The sequence below is a fragment of the Fusarium flagelliforme genome, assembly GCF_020744385.1.
Source record: "Fusarium flagelliforme strain FIESC 12 MPI-CAGE-AA-0113 chromosome Unknown B0J16scaffold_1, whole genome shotgun sequence".
NCBI classification, from domain to species: Eukaryota; Fungi; Ascomycota; class Sordariomycetes; order Hypocreales; family Nectriaceae; genus Fusarium; species Fusarium flagelliforme.
The window spans coordinates 2,452,127-2,470,153 of NW_025763503.1; the positions used below are offsets into that span (position 1 = coordinate 2,452,127).

The following is an 18,027-nucleotide window of genomic DNA, read 5'->3' on the forward strand; positions in this document are numbered from 1 at the left end:
TGAGAGAATGTACCTCTGATTGTATCATGACTACTTGAAAAACTGAATGACAAGTTTAAGCCCATAAACTCAGGACACCCTGTTGCTCTACAACAGGGCAGAAGTGAGAAATTCTTGCTTTTGATAACGCCCTATTACTTCCTTCTCTTTGTAGCGCCGACTTTCCCTTTGACAAACTTAAGTCGATTATGCCTTGGTTTCAAACTCATCATCATGGTCGTAATTCTGCTTGGTCTCGTCTTTGTACCTCTCAAGCTCGTCCGAGACATAACTGTGCATGTGTGCATCGGCTTCGCTGCGCTCTCTAGCCCGGTCCTCATCCAGGTGGACTGAGCCACTAACAGAATGAGCGTCATCCTCAAAGTCACTGCGGGCACCGATGGAACGAGCGGTTGATGAACGCCTGATGCGAGGCATGCCGTTGTGAGGGGCACCATTTCCAACACTGCGATGGAAGATGTCATCAAAGTAATGACCCATAGCAATTGAAGGTGTGCGAGGAGTGTGAGGGAGGCGGCAGTTGACACTATACAGCTGTTAGCAACTCGATAAACTATAAGATCGTTCAAAACATACCCAGTATCGTGGATCATGCGGGCAATAAGTCCGGTCCATCCACATTGGTGAGTGGCTCCCAAGCCGCGTCCATTGTCACCATCAAAGAACTCATGGAACCAGAGGTAATCCTTCCAGTGCTCATCAAAGTCCAGGCGGTCGTCACCACCGTTGATGCTACGTCTTCCGTCGTCGGTACGGGCGAAAAGATGCTGCAAACGGTGCTGAATCTCTTCAGCCACCTTGCCAAGATGCATGTAATCGCCGCTGCCAGTCGGGCATTCAACCTGGAAGTCTGGTCCGTAGAAGAGGAAGAAACGCTGCAGAGACTCTACAAGCAAAAAGTTGACACAAAGCCAGATGGGACCTCTCCAGTTACTGTTGCCGCCAAACAGACCACTATCCGAGTCGCCCGGCACATATCCAACACAGAACTTCTGGCCATTGACGTCCATGGAGAAGGGGTTCTCCTTGTGGTATTTGGAAAGGGAACGGATACCATGGTCGCTGAAGAACTCATCCTCGTCAAGCATGCGCTTCAGGATCTTCTCCAATCGATCCTTGCTGACGATGGACAACAGAATACGGTTGCCCTTTCCTCGCTTTCGGATACTGGCCATGTTTCTCTCTGCCAGATCGCATCGATTCTCGATGAACCAGTCGACTCTCTTCTTGAACGAAGGAAGTCTGTTGATCAACTCCGGTTCTAGAGTGATGGTCGCATACAGAGGGATCAAACCCACAAGCGATCGCACGGGAAGTTGTTGAATCCAGGGGCCTCCCCAAGAAATGGCATCATAGTAGAAGCCGTCTTCCTCGTTCCAAAGAGATTTCTCATCCTTGTGACCGGTTCGGAAGGTCATTGCATCACTAATGAAAATGAAGTGCTCAAAGAACTTCGATGCAATATCTTCGTAGATACGACGGTGCTTGGCCAGCTCGAGGGCAATGTTAAGCATGGAAAGACAGTAGAAAGCCATCCATCCCGTGCTATCTGCCTGCTCCAGGACACCTCCAGTTGGGAGAGGCTCGGAACGGTTGAACAAGCCGATGTTGTCGAGACCCAAGAAGCCTCCCTCGAAGACGTTCTTGCCATCGGCATCCTTGCGGTTGACCCACCAGGTGAAGTTGAGAAGCAGCTTTTGGAAAACGCGCTCCAAGAAGTCTAAGTCCTGGCGACCATACATCTTACGCTCAATCTTGAACGTTCTGAATGTGGCCCAGGCATGAACTGGGGGGTTCACGTCTCCGAAGTTCCACTCATATCTGCAAACACATTAATCATCGAAATCCGACAATCAAAGACGAGCGAACTTACGCTGGGAGCTGTCCGTTGGGATGACAGTACCACTCTCGAGTGAACAAGTCAAGCTGCTTCTTCGCGAAGTCCGGGTCAATCATGGCCAACGGGATGCAGTGGAAGGCACTATCCCAAGCGGCAAAGAACGGATACTCCCATGAGTCAGGCATGGATAGAATATCGTCACAGTGCATGTGTTTCCAAGCCGAATTTCGGATATCCTTTCGAGAGGCTGGGGGAGGTGGCATGGTAGGATCACCGTTTGCCCAGTGGTCCCAGATGAAGTGATAGTGTTGCTTTGTCCACATCATACCAGAGAGAGCTTGTCGCTGAATGTTGCGCAAATCGTCAGCCATGGGAAGGGGGCTGAGTCTGTAGTAGAACTCGTCCGCCTCCTCCTTGCGGCTCTCAATAACATCATCGAACTCTTCTTCATCGAGGTAGCCGTCGTCTCGCCTGGTGAAACGAAATCGAACAACTGGATCATCAATTAGCAAGCGTGTTAGAAGGCTTCGGCTTTTAAATACTAACCGGCACATTCGCCAGGGTTGACACCACCATCCTCGTTAAAGTTGAACCAGGCAGCGCATTTTGTACCAGTCTTAGCAGGGTTAACGGCGTCTTTCTCTCCATCAACAATGTAGCGGTGGAAGGCATCCTTGACGTATGGCTGCTTGTTCTCTTGGTCGTACAGGACCTTGAAGTTGGTTTCATTCTCGGTGAACATGAATTTGGGCATCACATCGTCGCCGCTAGAGCCTACACCAGGCGAAGGTGAGCACAAGAAGTGTCGCTCTCCCAAGCTCCAGTGGTTGGACTTGGCGACAGTCTCATCGGCATATTTTATCGAAGGCTTCTTGTCCTCGGGCTCTCTACCCCAGCTCCAAGTGTTGCGGAACCACACCTGGGGAATAATGTGGAGAGGCGCAGGGTCAGGGCCTCGATTCCAAGCAGTGACTCGGAAGAGTATCTCATCGGGGTCATCGCTCTCTTTTGCGGTCTCAATGAAAATGTCCCAGTATCTGTCTTCGTCAAAGACGTCGGTGTCGGTAATTTGGTATTCCTTGTCTTCCTTTCCTCGTCGAGCGTTCTCGTCGATGAGATCTTTGTAAGGGAACTTCTTCTGTGGGTATTTGTAGAGGAACTTCATGTAAGAGTGCTATTATGATCAGTCAGCATACAGCAAGTATGGATCGCAAGGGTAGTTTACAGTCTAAAAACCATAGGTCAGCACAAGTCAATTGAGTTTTCTTTGAGTTTTACTGACTGGTGTATTATCGACGTGGAAGTGGGCTTCCTTGACACTTTCACCATGGTTACCCTGGGGATTTGAGAGACCGAAAAGACGCTCCTTGAGGAACTCGCTGTATGATGTTAGCAGTCATGGCGCATGGTTAATTATGGCAAATATACGAACTCTTCCTCATTCCAGAAGCTGAAGCCAATGTTTTGGTAGCCATGAGTATCACAGACACCGGCGATACCGTCCTCACCCCAACGGAATGCGCGCGATCGAGCGTGTTCGTGAGGGAAGTCTGACGTAACTTGTTAGTACGCGCAGGACAAAATGCGCCATTAAAAAACAATAAACTCACGACTCCAAGCGTCTCCATCATGGCTGTAATCCTCTCGAACTGTATTTTGGTTAGCAATTGCCTTATCATGAGTGGTTCTGGTAAACCACAACAAAAATCACATGCCTGTAGCCCATTGTCTCTCAGCAACGTAAGGACCCCATTTCTTCCAGTACTTGGTGCGATCGCGGTCCTCCTTGAGACGCCTCTCTTCCTCAGTGAGGTATTCGTGACCGTCGTGAACAACCATGGCTGAAGCTCAAGTAAGCTCAACGAGGGGCGGCAAGCGAAGCACGGGCGACGATCGTCGAGCGAGGGGTAGCAACGGTTGCTCTGGTGGGGGATGATGAGGTCAATTGGAGCGTGTGGGGAAGCGGAGAGGGGAAGAATAACAGAAGTTTAAAAGATGAACGACAATGACCAGAAGCTTGAAGTTTTAGGTGATGCTTCCTCTGGTGAGAGGATAGGATAGGAAGAGAAGAGGAGGAAGAGAAAAGAAGGTGAAGCAGGCGAGAAGAAAAAGTAGTAGTCTCCTGCACTGCAATGCACCCAGGTAAGTTACAGACAAGACTGTACCGTATCTAACCAAAAGGGCGAGACAGGATACGCGGGATCGACGATGGTGGGTAGGATCAAAGAATTGACAGTCTCGGTTGTGCCTGAGGCTTGAGACTAGCTGTTGCTCTGTCCCATCTTTGGAATAGGTAGGTAGGCAGGCAGATGCGTGGCTTCCCTTTCTTCATGTTCCTGGTTTTCACCTAAACAGATAGTACAGCACATGGTTGCTAGCGAGTTCAACGGGGATCGTCAACCAACCGATTGCACCAGCGGCCGCTGCATCTCCTCCGCTGTCTACTGTACGGGAGACGGATGTTTGTCTGTGAATGGGTGCTGCACCTAGCAATTCTTGCTCTAGAGTGACATCGAACAGGCCGCTGCTAGTAGCCATGGATATGGCTCTTCAACTCCACCATGAACACCATCATCGGCGTCCCCTCGGCGAGCCTGGAGATCCGATAGGAGAATCAAGGCCTTCTTTTGCCGGGGGGAGTGCTACACCAACCGGAGGAACTCTCCGTGGGAATGCAGAAGCAATCATATCATTGTTGTCATGTCACACATAATATCACTTACAACAAGAGTCATGAAGCCTTCACTACAGAGACGAGAAGTACATACCAGTGAACCATGGCCTAGGCGTTGTGGCGCTGGGTAGTTCCTAATTTACTACGCTAAAAAGCTTTCCCTAGTGGTGTTTTTTTCAGTGCACAAGCAATGACGTCTTTTGGTTGAAGACAGGAGCAAAGAAGAAGAAAAAAGCTCGACATGGGTTATGAATCAAGGTTCTGGACCATGCCGTCTCGTAACTGGACCTAGGAAATATGACCCGGCCTATTTTAAGCAACCTATCCAATGTTGCTTTCTAGGTACTAAGGTAGGCAGAGTTAGTTACACAAAAAACAAGAGATATCAATTGGCGGTAGATAACGAAATCAACATTGTTCGGACTACCCAATGCGGGATGCCATTACAGTATTGGGTCGAATGCTGGGGAAGTGTCTTGTCTTACCCATGTCTTCTCCAACAAACTGGTGCTCCATGCATTTGTTGTTACTCGCTGGTAGGCCGGGGATGTTGGAGGTTATGCAAGCATCCCCTCGGGGTAATAAAAAGCTTGATCGCTCAGCACGAGAAGTGAATCCTTCAAAAAGAATCTTATCTTCTTCTGATCTTTGTGTTTCTTGTAACGTATCAACATTGAGATGCTAGGATATTAACTCCGCTGCTTGGTTACTTCGCAATTCTAGCTAGCGTTTATCGCATTGAAACAAAATCATAGCTTTGACTGTGGTCAAGAGATAGCTTGATAACATGATGGCTGCACAGTCACTAGATAGAGCTGGTTATATACTAAAGCGTCAGCCATAATTCAATCCTGCAGATAATGTTGCAGGGCAGACGATATGAAGGACTACTGGAGTTGCCCAAGTCCATTTCCAACCCACTTACCCTGCAGACTTTTACTACAGCGCCGCATCATACCGTTTCCTTCAGTTTTGCTCACGCATGTAGCTTGTCCAAAGAGCCAATAAGTGGGCAGAGACAAACGCCCTCGACAGTGAATCCCGAACTGCAGCCAATAGACGGAATTGTGGTGGCCATATACGGCATTATACAGCGACTCGAAAGCCACGAATTCAGCCCCTTCCGTTGTAAGAGTTGAAGTCTGCAACAAGCTCCCTGCGAATTTCAGAATGGCTACCCTAGGTACGTAAGTTGGGCGACCTCAGCCCTGCGAGAATTCGCTATCACATGAAAGTCTCAAGCTCAGGAGAACAGTGGTGTTTGATTTCCGGTTGACCAGGGTAGGGAATCCACTAACACGATCTCATGATATCCTGGTAGGGACTGAAGAGACACTTTCCGACATGTCCGAGTCCTAATAAATATCACACCACAGTCCAATTGATAATAATATAGTCGAAGTGTTGGAGCGCTATGAACAACTTGTGGCTGCTCCTGAAGAAACAACGTTAAGCCACTGGTGTCGTGTCGTGCTGAGCAAGCCCATCATCATTGGACTAGGACCATCCTTGCGGCGGTGTCTTCAAAAGCTCCCGCATTCCAATTTCCTTGCAGCCAACCTTACGCCAACGCCAACAGGAACAGGCCAGCTCTCAATCGCAGGTCAGGCACCACACCAAGAAAAAAAGCTGAGCTGAGCTGCGCTGCCTTGCTTCAACACGCCAAGCTTCTGCCAACCGTCTTTAACCAAGTACAGTAGCTCGCCTCAACAAGCCTCATCCCCAATCGTCAGATGCCTACTCCGCCACCATAGGCTTCGTGGCTGGCTTGTCAATTTGTCGTCACCTTCGTTGAACCATCCACTCGCCTTCTGACGATCACTCGCTGTTGTTTCAATCAATTAAACATTATTTCATAAACTCGACGAATCTAAAACACACTTTTGTTCATCGCTCAACTTTTTTCCTTATCTGTTTCAAAACCTGTCTATCCGATTGTACTAAGTTAGCGATATTGCACCCACTCGACGATAACACGTTCACTCTTTTGTCCCAGCATTTTACTTTTTTCTTCTTCTTGATTTTCCTATACAAACTTCACAGCGACAATAACATTTACGCACCAAAATGGCCGACGCGATATCATCATTCATCCGGAGAGTAATCGTTGAATCCCCTCCGGGAGAATGGGCTGTGCGACAGCTTCGCGAGCTCCTCGTTGGTGCCCTTAAACAAGGTCCAATTCCCCAGCATGTATCATTCGAGATGGACGGCAACCGACGATATGCCCGAAACCACAGAATGGAAACCGTGGAAGGCCACCACCGAGGATTCGAGGCATTGGCGAGGGTAGGTCCAATGGAATTGCGGAGAAGCGCGCTGTGCTAACATCTCAACCCCAGATTATGGAGATATGTTACAAGTCCGGTGTCAAGGTCGTGACTGTGTATGCCTTCAGTATCGAGAATTTCAACCGTCCCCAGTATGAGGTAGAGGGCCTGATGGAGCTGGCTAAGGTCAAATTGGAGGCATTGACCAGATACGGCGATTACCTCGACAGTTACGGTGCCCGAGTGCGCGTTTTGGGCGAGCGCGAGATGATCCGAAGCGACGTCCTCGAAGTTGTCGATAAAGCTGTCGCGAGGACGAGACATAACAACAAGTACGTTTACTGTTTCATATGGTATGGTATGAAAGCTAATCCATGTCCAGAGCTGTATTGAATATTTGCTTTCCTTACACATCACGGGCCGAGATCACACATGCGGTGAAGTCAACAGTCCAAGAGTTCCTCGCCCCCCCTCCTCCACGAGCCACACCCTTCTCTCCGATGCGAATTCGACAGAAGATTCTTCTCCGTCAACGGGACGACCACGCAGGTCTACCCACGATCCACGATACCGTAGCCGAAGAGACCGAGCCCTCGGAGGACGGTGACATCAAGAAAGACAGCGACGAAGACTCATCATCAACCACGCTGCATCCAGATTCACCCCCTCCTCAACTGCGAGCACGAAAAAGCGTTACCAGTATTTCAGGCTTACCGAATCCCGAGACTATCACAGCCGAGACTCTCGACAAGCATATGTACACCGCAAACGACCCACCACTGGATATTTTCGTGCGAACCAGCGGCGTGGAACGACTCAGTGACTTTATGCTCTGGCAGTGCCACCAGGACACACAAATCTTCTTCATCGATACCCTGTGGCCCGACTTTGATCTCAAGGACTTCATCTGGATTTTGTTGGAGTGGCAGTGGAGGCAGAAGCAAAAGGACCGCGACGAGTCGCCAGCCCGGCCTGCTTCCGTTACGGCGTGAAATTGAATGCTCGCTGCATTGATACCCTGGTTGTTAGAAAATTGAGCCGAGTCTTTGTTGAGCAGTTGTGTTGTCTAGAAGAGACATGTTGGAATTTGAGGATTGTTTGGTGTTATTTGCTTTTGATGCGCTCCCACGAGGGATAGACCTGACAACTATAATGGTATTTTCGTTTTGTTTCAATGAAAGCGAGCTTGGCCTCGATATTGAAGCCACTGTGATCTAGTGCAACATTGAATGCCTGTCATGATGAGAAAGACATGAGAGCTGCAGCCGATCCGTTCGATACATTGAACCTAAGCGTATGCTAAAGAGTCGCGTCGCGAAGCACTCTGTTATATATGATTTATTACTTTCACTTATCATTGGTCTGCTTATGTTACCTTGAGATCATGCGTGGCTGGGAAGGTATGTGATGTGAGCTTGGTTATGACGAAATTGTCATTTACATGTAATGCCCCACGCGATGTAGAACAATTCGACAGTTCTTTCTTGGCTTCCTACAATAATGAGGGGACATCTACTAATAGTCGGCCGTAGTCATTTACAAAAGACTTGTACGAAAATTCTATCTGGGAACTGGAGGTAGCCTTTAACTTTACAAGTCATGTTGACTTTTGGTCGCAATCGCGAACGCATGCGCCCTTATCAGATAAGAAGAATCTCCGTCATCGGGGGGTGGTTTCTCCGGTCCTGCGGGTCCTCGTGAGTCGCCGGAGCCCTGTAGACTAATGAGTTACAGCGCGCGCATGGGCGCTGTAGTGGTATTCGCAGCGCTGGGCTAGGTCATTCTCCAAAACTGAATGGGAAAACAGCCATCCCATCCCATCCCGCTTCCGTTTCTGCTACATTACCTTACTTCTACTACGCGTGCTGTCTCTCTCTTCTCCCCTCCTCAGTATTTACTGAACTTTCTCAACACATACGGCTTCAGAACGCAAAATGACCTAGGCCTTTGTTTTATATCTGGTCTATTTCAACTGTTACTTGCCTTACTGACTCCCATACTCATACTTTCTCTTTCCAATCTTGCTTTGCTTCCGCCAGCTTCGTCCCGCCGTCTTTTTCTTGAGCTGATCGACCGAATCACCCCAATCCTCTCTCACCTTCGCGTCTTCCACCATGAAGTCGGCCAAGGCGCCCGCGACAGAAAACTCGTCGCACCGTCGGTCGCAGCCCGTTCGTCAGACTCGTACAAATCCTGCGCGCAGCACTGCGAACATGGGGCGCTCTGGTGCCGGCAGAGACTCGATCGGTGGTGCCGACCAGCCCATCGACATTTTCCCTGCGATTACTCACTTTGCCGATGCCATTACCGCTCTGCCCAAAGAGCTCGTTCGACATTTCACGCTCATGAAGGAAGTTGATGCTAAGCTTTTCATTCCTGAAGAGCAGCTTTTCCGACTTGTCGAAGCTGCCACAAATGCTCCCGCCTCCGAGGCACGTCCGAACAACGAAGCATCAAGCATTATTGCTCCCGGCTCAGCGCCCATGAGCGCGCAAAACAGCTCAACGGGCAATGCCTTGAATAACAGCACACAGAGCGTGCCTTCGGTCGATGAATCTCACAGGGACCTCGTTTTCGACCCATCCAACCTGCCTCGCCGCCATCTTTTCCGACAGACCGCGCTTAAGATCCAAGAAATGTTGGTTTCGCTCGAAGAGAAGAACCACGTCATTGGCACGGCGAATGAAGCACTCGAAGCCCAGCTCACTCGAATTGAAGACGTCTGGCCACACCTGGAGAACGAGTTCAGCGACGAGGCAAAATGGGGAAGCACCACACACTGGGCATATCCCGAAAATCGGTTTTCAAAAGCATCCCATGTTGATCGGACACGGCGCGACGGTGCCGCAGCCATCTCCGCCGCAGCACAGGCCCTCGCTGACGAGGCAGCCGCTAGAAGCGATGCCCGAAAGCAGGCCGTGCAAGCAAAGAAGGCTTCGAGAAACCACAATAACAATCATAATAATCCTAATAATCACAACCACGACTCTGAGGGCGACGATCATGATGGGAAGCACAAACCTGAGCCTCCAAAGAAGACCACAAAATCAAGGAAATCAACAGCAACAGCGGCCGCTGCAGCAGCAGAAACTGCCAATGTTGGCCTGGGTATCTCTACAGCCGCGAATAATAACGGCAATCCGCCGCCGAAGCGACGTAAGGTCGAAAAGCCAACCAACGGTGCTACAGCGACAGCAGAGCGCGCCATGAGCGCGGTCTTTGGCAACACTGCACCGAAGGCAAAGACAACAAGCCCGCGAGCAACTCCCGCCCCTGAGGCGCCCAAGAAAAGGAAAGCCCTGCCTTCAGGTAGCGGCCAGTCCAAGAAGAGGTATGTGTGCACCGGTTCGAAAACTCCCAGGACAAGACGCTAACATGTTGGTTTGTAGCAGGAACGGCGTGGCGGGCATGTCCACATCAGTCAACTCATCGCCTGTAATTACTGAGCTCCCCGAGCCAAAGCTTCCTCCTGTTCGCGCATCACCAGTACCGGTTCCCACACCGACCCCGGCACCAACCCGTTCGCGACAGAACTCGATACAAACTACAAACGCAGATAATAATAAAGCACGGCCATCACCAGCTTCCAGCAAACCCAATGGCAACGCTTCGAATACACCAAATGCTGGGCCTCCGCCAAACAGCTCACTTCGGAACGGTACCACTGCAGAGCCCAAAACGCCCAAAGAAACGAGTGTGTCGATCAAGACCGAGAATCCCAAGAAGGAAACTGAGAAAGCAGAAGCTACATCTGCGTCTGCTCCGCCAGCTACCACTGTCAACACCGTCACCAACGCAACTCCGGCTCCCATCACGACTAATAGCAAGAAAGATGCCAAGAAGTCTGATGATAATGATCGTAAGAGTGAATCGTTACCCCCAGCTGCCCCGACACCTACAGTCACAACGAAAAGCGGCCGAGCCAGTAAACCGTCGACGCCAGCATTATCAACATTTCAAGAGGCGGTGCCGCCCCGATCGCGCTCTTCAAGAAACAACGACGGTACTGGCACAGGAAAGAAGAATCAAAAGAAAGCTGGTCCTACCATTCATGCCACCGTTGCTCAGCTGGCAGACGAAGATACGAACAGCAGCATGCAGGGCGACGAGGATGACGCCGACATTGACGCAGATGAGCCGACTTACTGTTACTGTAACGGAGTCAGTTACGGCGAAATGGTAGCGTGCGATGCTGATGAATGCCCTCGCGAATGGTTCCATCTGGAGTGTGTTGGACTCAAGGTTGCGCCAACATCGAAAGGTGAGTTATCGCAAGAGCAATTGAACTGGCCAGAGCTGAAAAAGCTAACCGAATATAGCAAAATGGTATTGCGAAGACTGCAAGGAACGCCTAAAGATGGGCAGCAAAAAGTCCAATGGCCGATGAAAGGTCATGTGGCTTATCGGTGACAGGACTCACGGGCCAGTCACGATGGCCTCATATTTAATCGACGATTGGTGGTGGAACGAAATCCACCGCACTGCACTGCATTGCATTGCCTAGAGAATGGGCTTATGTATACGAAAAGGCACACACATACGGCGTTTCTTTTGTTTCTGGGAGAGTGGCGGACGCGGTCATACAGCACCCGGTCTTGTATTTTGTGTTTCTCATCCGGTAGAGTTGGAGTGCAAGTTCATGTTATGAAGTTCTCGCCTAGCGATTAGCAAGTACGGTATAGCGGACAGTGGGACGGTTGTCCCCTTCCAAGGGTCATTATGTGTTCTATAGAAAGCGACATGGATGGTGTAGTTGATAGGTATTGTATGCACAAGATGCGAACGAACATGCATGGGCCTGACATGGACCCAGGGGCAAAATGCGGGGGAGTATTTGAGGGGTGGCCATTGGCATCAGCATCCAATTCATCCATCATATTGACGGAATGAATATACCGTTGGATTTGACCAGTTGAAGAAGCACTTGCTTGATGCGTGTTAGTGTTAGTGAGGACTGGAAGAGGAGAAGTGAAGAGACAAGAATGGGCAGAGGAGCGGAGCGGAGAGGACGGGAGAGTCACGATGTGGTCAAGCTGATGGTGGTTAGTAGGCTATTGGAAGATTAGAACCACCCCAGCTCAAGCCCAGCCGAGGCCAACAGTGAAGCAAGAAGGGACAAAGGTCGAACGAGGGGTGGTCAAACCAAGCGTCACGAGGTTCACGATGCAGACCGCTAAGGGCAAAGTGTTAGGTAATTGATTTTGAGCCGCCCCAAGGTTGCAAGGGGTGGAAAGTTGGGGAAATGTTGACCAACGGCAGGAGCTCCCTTGTCTGTTTCTGGTGGTTGTGTGAGGCTTGCAAGTGCTCTTTCTAGGTTTAGTTGACGACGGTAGCCGAGGGGCTAGGATCTGCAAACTTGTTGAGATGGGAAGGCAGGCATAAGATATCTAATCTAATCTAGGAAAGTAAGAGGAGAAAAGAGACAAGAGAAGTGGTGTAGAAGCCCCTGAGCTGTAGTGGCTATTGAGGAAACCATCACTGTGGCACGGAGCTGCAGCTCCCGGAGGTTCGGGAAGACTGTCCACTGCCCGAGGAAGGTGCAAGGTGGCAGAGATGGAAGGTCAAGTGACGCGTTGGAAGAGCGATGGGGAAAAAAAGAAAGAGACAAATTAGGCCATGACGTTGAGGAAAATCCGGGGTAAGAGTGTCCTTCTTCTCAATGGTCGATGCTTCTGGTTTCCCTTTTTTTTGTCTGTTGCTTCCCTTTCTTGCTCGGTGATAGGCTCCGGGTGCGGGTGCGGGTACACCGGCGCTTGTAAGACTCCCGGCCGCGTACCGGAGCCGCTTAATCGGAAGAGAAAGAGATCATGATTATGATATAATTCTTATCAAAATTATGAACGAAGCTGGAAAGTGTTGGCGATAGTTGATGCCAAATTCCGGATTCATCTATCAAGCTGATGGCGTAATTGTAACACATTGTGTTGCATAACAAAACCTGTCGTGAACCCCTTTCTCAACCTGGCATAATATTGATCACGATGTCTGGCATTCAGCAGTCTAGGTAGTTCTCGGGATCCAGGGGTTGGAGGCGCATGTCTTGAACTAATGAGGCGAGGCGGCGTCTACCCCGTGCCATTTGCAGAACAGCCGATATAGCTTAATTACACACGTACGTACGATTCCGGGGCAGAAGTGATGTGAATAATCTAATCTCGTTCAATAGACACTATGAGGCACGTGCTGTGAACTGAATCGCACGTTGCCAGGATGTGAGTCGCACTATGCAATATCAACATCATATGGTGATTGCTTGATCGTGGATGAGAGATTGCCTATGTCTGTGCTTTGATACTCGGGGAGGACTCCCGGTGTTTTAAGGCCTCCTAACATGAGGCATAGGTTAAAGTGATGCTATTAGCGAGATGGTGTTGTTCTCTCTATTGACGTCCCGTGACCTGACCTGTCTCGGCGGCTGGAGTCGGGGTCGTTCTCCGTGTCGGTCTCGGCCTCGCGTGTTTAAGTTCTAGTCGGCGCTACGACTAGTGCCGGAGGAAACGGGGTGCCGGTAAAGAAAAAAGACAAGAGATGCCCACCAGGAGGGCAATGGTAGTCTAATGTTTACTTGAAAAGAACCCTTCTAAGGGATCTGGGAATTCTGGAGACCGGCAATAGAAGCCGGTCCTCGACGGGAAATTCCCTCTCTTTTTACGTATTATTCTCGTTTTCCCCAGCGACCTTTCTGATCTGTCGTCTATGGCGGTTACAAAGTTTGATACATGCTGGTCCCATTTGCTGACAAAAGAAAGAATTCGGCAATGCGGCGTTGAGTTGCAACCAGTCAGCCTTCGGGGGTGGTAATAAACCGGCGGTGCAACGAGGGTAAGGTATCTTTGCAGGCGGCGTAAAAGGTAAAGGGAAGGTAGAAAGGTTCTTTTTCTTCGCGCACTTTGCCTCAATTGCTATTGTCAGATTGACCTTGTGACCTTACTGGCCGTTATCCGTCACGGTGCTGCAGCTGTCCTGTCTGTTTTTTTTTTATTCACCAAGGGTCCAGAAGCCATTGTCGAATAGCATCTCTGGCTTTCCCGACGTGTTTGGCTATGATAGTCACGAGGATCTCGGCGAATCTGTCAAAGAAGCAATTTCTAGATCTGGGGCATCTATTCTAGCGGATAGGCCATGGAAGCCTGTGAAACGAGGGCGGGGTTGTGTGTGTATTTCTATTACTCTACAGATGCAGCTGCCCATCCATTAACAATGGATGTCATTATATTACGTTTTACTACGTTACCTTTGAACCCACTGGCTGGACTCAACAGAACTGCGAGGATTGCTGTCGTGAGTAGGCTGTGCCGTGTTGTATGAAAACGGTGGAAACACAGAAAGGTCCAAGTCCGCGGAGTAGACGCTGTATAAGTTGTACGACATAAAGGTACCATAACCATACATGATACACGTCAAAAGGATGCATGAAGACGCAATTGTTTGGGACGATCCGGGACAGCTGTACAGTACAGTAAACGTCTGATCGTCAGTAAGTAAGATTATGAGTAATTGTGTATGGGTAAATTTGGTGGATGCATTCTTAGGTGGTGGTCGGTGGATGGATGTCGACAAAATTAGTAGACGGTCAAGCTGGAGTATTCTGATTTTTTCCCAGCTGTTGTTAGTCTTGGCTTCTCAGCGAGGTCGTTCTCATTACCCAATCCCGACTTGTTTCATCCAATCGAGTGCCACACACCTTCTTTTTCCCAATGGCAGGCAGCGGTTAATGTTATACAGTAGCAAAATTCTTTTCTCTGTTTGGATACAGGGAAGCGGTCTTTGGCTTATCATTACTCGCTAATAAATCGTCATTGGATATTGAAGCCATGGATGAGGATGAAAAGATGACTCTGACTGACTGATTTTCCTTTGGTCGTCCTGGTTGGGAACCAAGGGGACCAGCCCTTTTCCATGGTGTCGTGTCGCTTTTTGCTCACCTGACGTCTCCGGACCCGAGAAGTCCATCCAGTCCTCGATTTCCATTACCCAATATTGTGCGATCCTGAGCTAAAACCAATGCCCCGTGCATGGTCTATGGCCTGGCATCCATCGTAACGTCCCTGGAGACAGACGCGAGCCAGCCCCAGTGGCGCCGCTCTCTAGCTTGTTCTTGTTTCTTTCCTTCCATTCCCATCGTTCGGGGTTCGCCTTGGTCTTGGTCTTGGTCATGGCTTTTACAGTGACTTGACTTGCTGTACTCCTGGGCGTCCAGTTAAGGTGTGGTGTTTGGACCCTCCAGTCCCCGTCATGAGGTCCCGTCCCTAGTCAAAAACTCAACTTACACTAAACTCGAGAGAGTCGCCTCGTGGAGTCGTTCGTTGTTTCCTTCGTTTATAACTATCCACGCCCCCGAGCCCTGATGCGCCGACCTTTGCCCTCGTTTCTTCTCTTTAGAATTCAGACCTTTTCACGATCAAAAGAAACAGAATTAGAACCTAAGATCCTATCAAGGGTTCTGTCACATTAACATTAACACATTCAGATCTCGCTCCGGCTTCGCAGAGTAGACTCACCTCTGTCGTCATCGCTTCTCGCCGCCCTCTATCGGCATAAGTACTAAACAAATACATCCAATCCAATACAAACAAAACCTCCCGGATCCGGTCGGTGGCTCATACAACGCCACTGCGATTCCGTGAATACTTTCATTCTCTTTTTTATTAGAACTTGGACTTTTGCCAACCGTTGGGTTGGCAATTTGAGTTCTCCAGCCAAGACCAAGACCTACCTTACCTAAACGTTACCGTTCCGTCCTGTTTCGGGGTCGGCCATTGCATATCTTTGTTTAATTGAATTGAATGGCTCTCCCTCTTACTCCCACGCACCCCGCGGTGCCTTCGCCTTCAGCACCCTCAGCACCTGGCTACTTTGACCTTTCTGCTCTGCTCAAGGCCAAGATGTCTCGCCCCGAGTCTCCAAACAGCAACAGCGACAAGACCGCCCGCTCGTCCTTCTCGTCTGTTCGAGAAAACGACGATGGTCTAGCTCAGACTTTTACACGTTCCAAGATTTCCTCCTACACTCAGGGAACGGAAGAGGTATTCGACGAATCACCCTCACCCTCCGCTGAGATTGCATCGCCTTCTTTTCAGGCTCCTCTGACGCAGCCTCACAGTCGGCTTCATGGGTTCTGGTTCCCCGCGGATAACTTTCGCGGTTGGAAGCAGATCCCCATCAAGGGCAAATCCGCCAGCCGCAGCTGCGAGGACCTTCACAAGTTGTCCATGACATGGAGCTCTCCAGCACCTCCCACTGTCACCAAGGAAGCTTCCCTTGACGGCTACGAGACCGGAACTTCTCCTCTCGAGCGACTCCCCAGCGAAGTTCTAGGTACGTGCACTTGCGAACAAGGGTTTTCTAATTGAAACCTGCCAAAGCAACCCCAGTCCCAATTATATGATGCATCAGTGCACTAACATGCCGATCACAGGTTCTATCATTGACCTTCTTGTCATCGAGATCCCTCCTAATGGACTGACACCACGAAATGCCGACCTTATGGCTCTTCTGCTGACTTCGCGATCTATCCATGCTGCGACGCTCAACACCCTCTACCGTCACATTACGATCCCTCACTCTCGAATCTTCCGAAAGTTCCTCGCAACCGTCACCGAGTACCCTGCCCTCGCTTCCATCGTGCGGCGATTGGACTTCAGCCACTTCAACCCCTCCACCATTTTCTCTACTGCGAGCGAGCGAGCTCAAACCCGAAACTTGACCTCCGAGACCCTTTACAAATGTCTCGAGCTAACCCCATACCTGCAGGAGTTCTTGGCACAGGAGTACATTGATGAGGATCTTGGACCTGAGGTGATCAAGAAGCTCTTTTTCGATATGCCCCGACTCCAAGCTGTTGACTTTGCCGGCTGCTCCTCACCTTTCTTCAAGAACTCTTTCAATAGCCTTCTTCAGGCGCAGTGGCCCGACTCCTTGACTCTTACTCGTGTTTCGTTCCACAAGTGCCTGAACTTGCCTGGCTCCGTCTTTGAAGCCATTCTGCCCCGCCTCGACCGAGCCACTCACCTCGATCTTGCTGGAACCAGAGTGACTGACAAGGCTCTCCAGAGCTTGCCTGAGACGGCAAGACTCACTCATCTGAACTTGGCCAAGTGCCGTGAGCTCACTTCTGAAGTGGTTGTCAAGTTCATCACTACTCACCCTGCTATCACATCGACCATTACTGTTCTGAGCCTTGCTACTAATGCCAGCAGCCACCTCCTGCTGGGCAAGGCTGACGTTGATGCTATTCTTCCTCGGTTGCCTCCTACGATCCGATCCCTGAGTCTCAAGGGAAGCAGAATGGACCCCTCCCAGCTTCCTCTGCTCACCCCTCTGGTCCAGCACTTGGAGGAACTTGCTATCGGCCGAGGCCTCGATCTCCGTGACATTCACCAGCTCCTGTATCAGGCTCAGGAGTGGATTCCTCATAGCCTCCGATACATTGATATCTCCGACTTGGACACTATCATTGGTAGCGCTAGCGCTCTTCTTACCCCCGCCTCGGCTCCTCTGCAGGTTATCGAGCTTGAGGAACGTGCATATGAACGAGCGGCCAAGGCAAAGAAGAACCTTGAGCGTGCTGGGTGGACTCCTAAAGAGTTCGGCAGCCGATACTGGCTAGTCCGCATCAACACAGACCTCGATAGCGGCGCCCGGTGGTGGAAGCTGGGCGCTGAGAGCTGGGGCATGAGGAAGATCCCAGTCGCGAAGGCCGACGTCGGAGGCATGTACGGCACGTTCATGTTCGGCCGAAGGCTGTAAATCGCCGACCTCCGAGCTTACACATATCACTACGGTGAATTTCTCTACTCTTGACATCATTTTGGGGTGTTTCTGGATTTATTACTTCATGGTTAGATTTGGGTTGCATTATGGCCTGATTGATATCCCGGCGTATGGTGGTTGAAAATTAGCGATCAAAAGTAAAGTCATTTTGATGGAAAAGCGTTCTGAGGCATGCATATGACGAGGGAGAAAAAACGTGTAGATAATCAATAATGACTTTCATGAAATTGTTAATCTAAAGATGATTGGATGTGAATAATGTGAGTGGCGACAATAAATCAATGTCTGGAGGTATATTCGTATAAACTTTCCGCAAGACATGGCAGTAACATGTTGAATTAGTTAGACACAGCCTATCAGAAGTCAAGAAACAGGGTTTTAACTCTTCGAGAATATGCGCTCACTAGACAAGCTTTTGCATACATACCTATCTATCTATCGTGGCATGGGCATTATCGATACCAGATAAA

The 18,027-nt window shown here is 49.9% G+C and overlaps 4 protein-coding genes across 4 annotated transcripts; 3 read left to right on the top strand and 1 right to left on the bottom strand.

Moving 5' to 3' along the window:
* Nucleotides 1-12: 12 nt before the first annotated feature.
* B0J16DRAFT_327540 (Six-hairpin glycosidase-like protein) lies at nucleotides 13-4,122 on the bottom strand. The gene is made up of 8 exons (XM_046126111.1): nucleotides 3,556-4,122; nucleotides 3,451-3,489; nucleotides 3,273-3,390; nucleotides 3,111-3,219; nucleotides 2,387-3,014; nucleotides 1,874-2,333; nucleotides 577-1,821; nucleotides 13-526 (listed from the first exon to the last, which is right to left on the bottom strand). Exons 1-8 carry the CDS (start codon nucleotides 3,677-3,679, stop codon nucleotides 187-189), a joined length of 3,063 nt encoding a protein of 1,020 aa, XP_045988774.1. The 5' UTR covers nucleotides 3,680-4,122; the 3' UTR covers nucleotides 13-186.
* A 1,995-nt stretch (nucleotides 4,123-6,117) lies between these two features.
* B0J16DRAFT_13993 (Decaprenyl diphosphate synthase-like protein) lies at nucleotides 6,118-7,997 on the top strand. The gene is made up of 3 exons (XM_046121879.1): nucleotides 6,118-6,803; nucleotides 6,857-7,116; nucleotides 7,167-7,997. The coding sequence occupies exons 1-3, from the start codon at nucleotides 6,582-6,584 to the stop codon at nucleotides 7,774-7,776; spliced, it is 1,092 nt and encodes a 363-aa protein (XP_045988775.1). The 5' UTR covers nucleotides 6,118-6,581; the 3' UTR covers nucleotides 7,777-7,997.
* An 813-nt stretch (nucleotides 7,998-8,810) lies between these two features.
* On the top strand, nucleotides 8,811-11,310 carry B0J16DRAFT_14012 (uncharacterized protein). Its single transcript, XM_046121881.1, has 3 exons — nucleotides 8,811-10,115; nucleotides 10,174-11,045; nucleotides 11,104-11,310. Exons 1-3 carry the CDS (start codon nucleotides 8,899-8,901, stop codon nucleotides 11,169-11,171), a joined length of 2,157 nt encoding a protein of 718 aa, XP_045988776.1. The 5' UTR covers nucleotides 8,811-8,898; the 3' UTR covers nucleotides 11,172-11,310.
* A 4,359-nt stretch (nucleotides 11,311-15,669) lies between these two features.
* B0J16DRAFT_259406 (uncharacterized protein) lies at nucleotides 15,670-17,533 on the top strand (the record flags this gene model as incomplete). Its single annotated transcript, XM_046123211.1, has 2 exons — nucleotides 15,670-16,102; nucleotides 16,203-17,533. 2 exons carry the CDS (start codon nucleotides 15,670-15,672, stop codon nucleotides 17,531-17,533), a joined length of 1,764 nt encoding a protein of 587 aa, XP_045988777.1.
* Nucleotides 17,534-18,027: the final 494 nt, after the last annotated feature.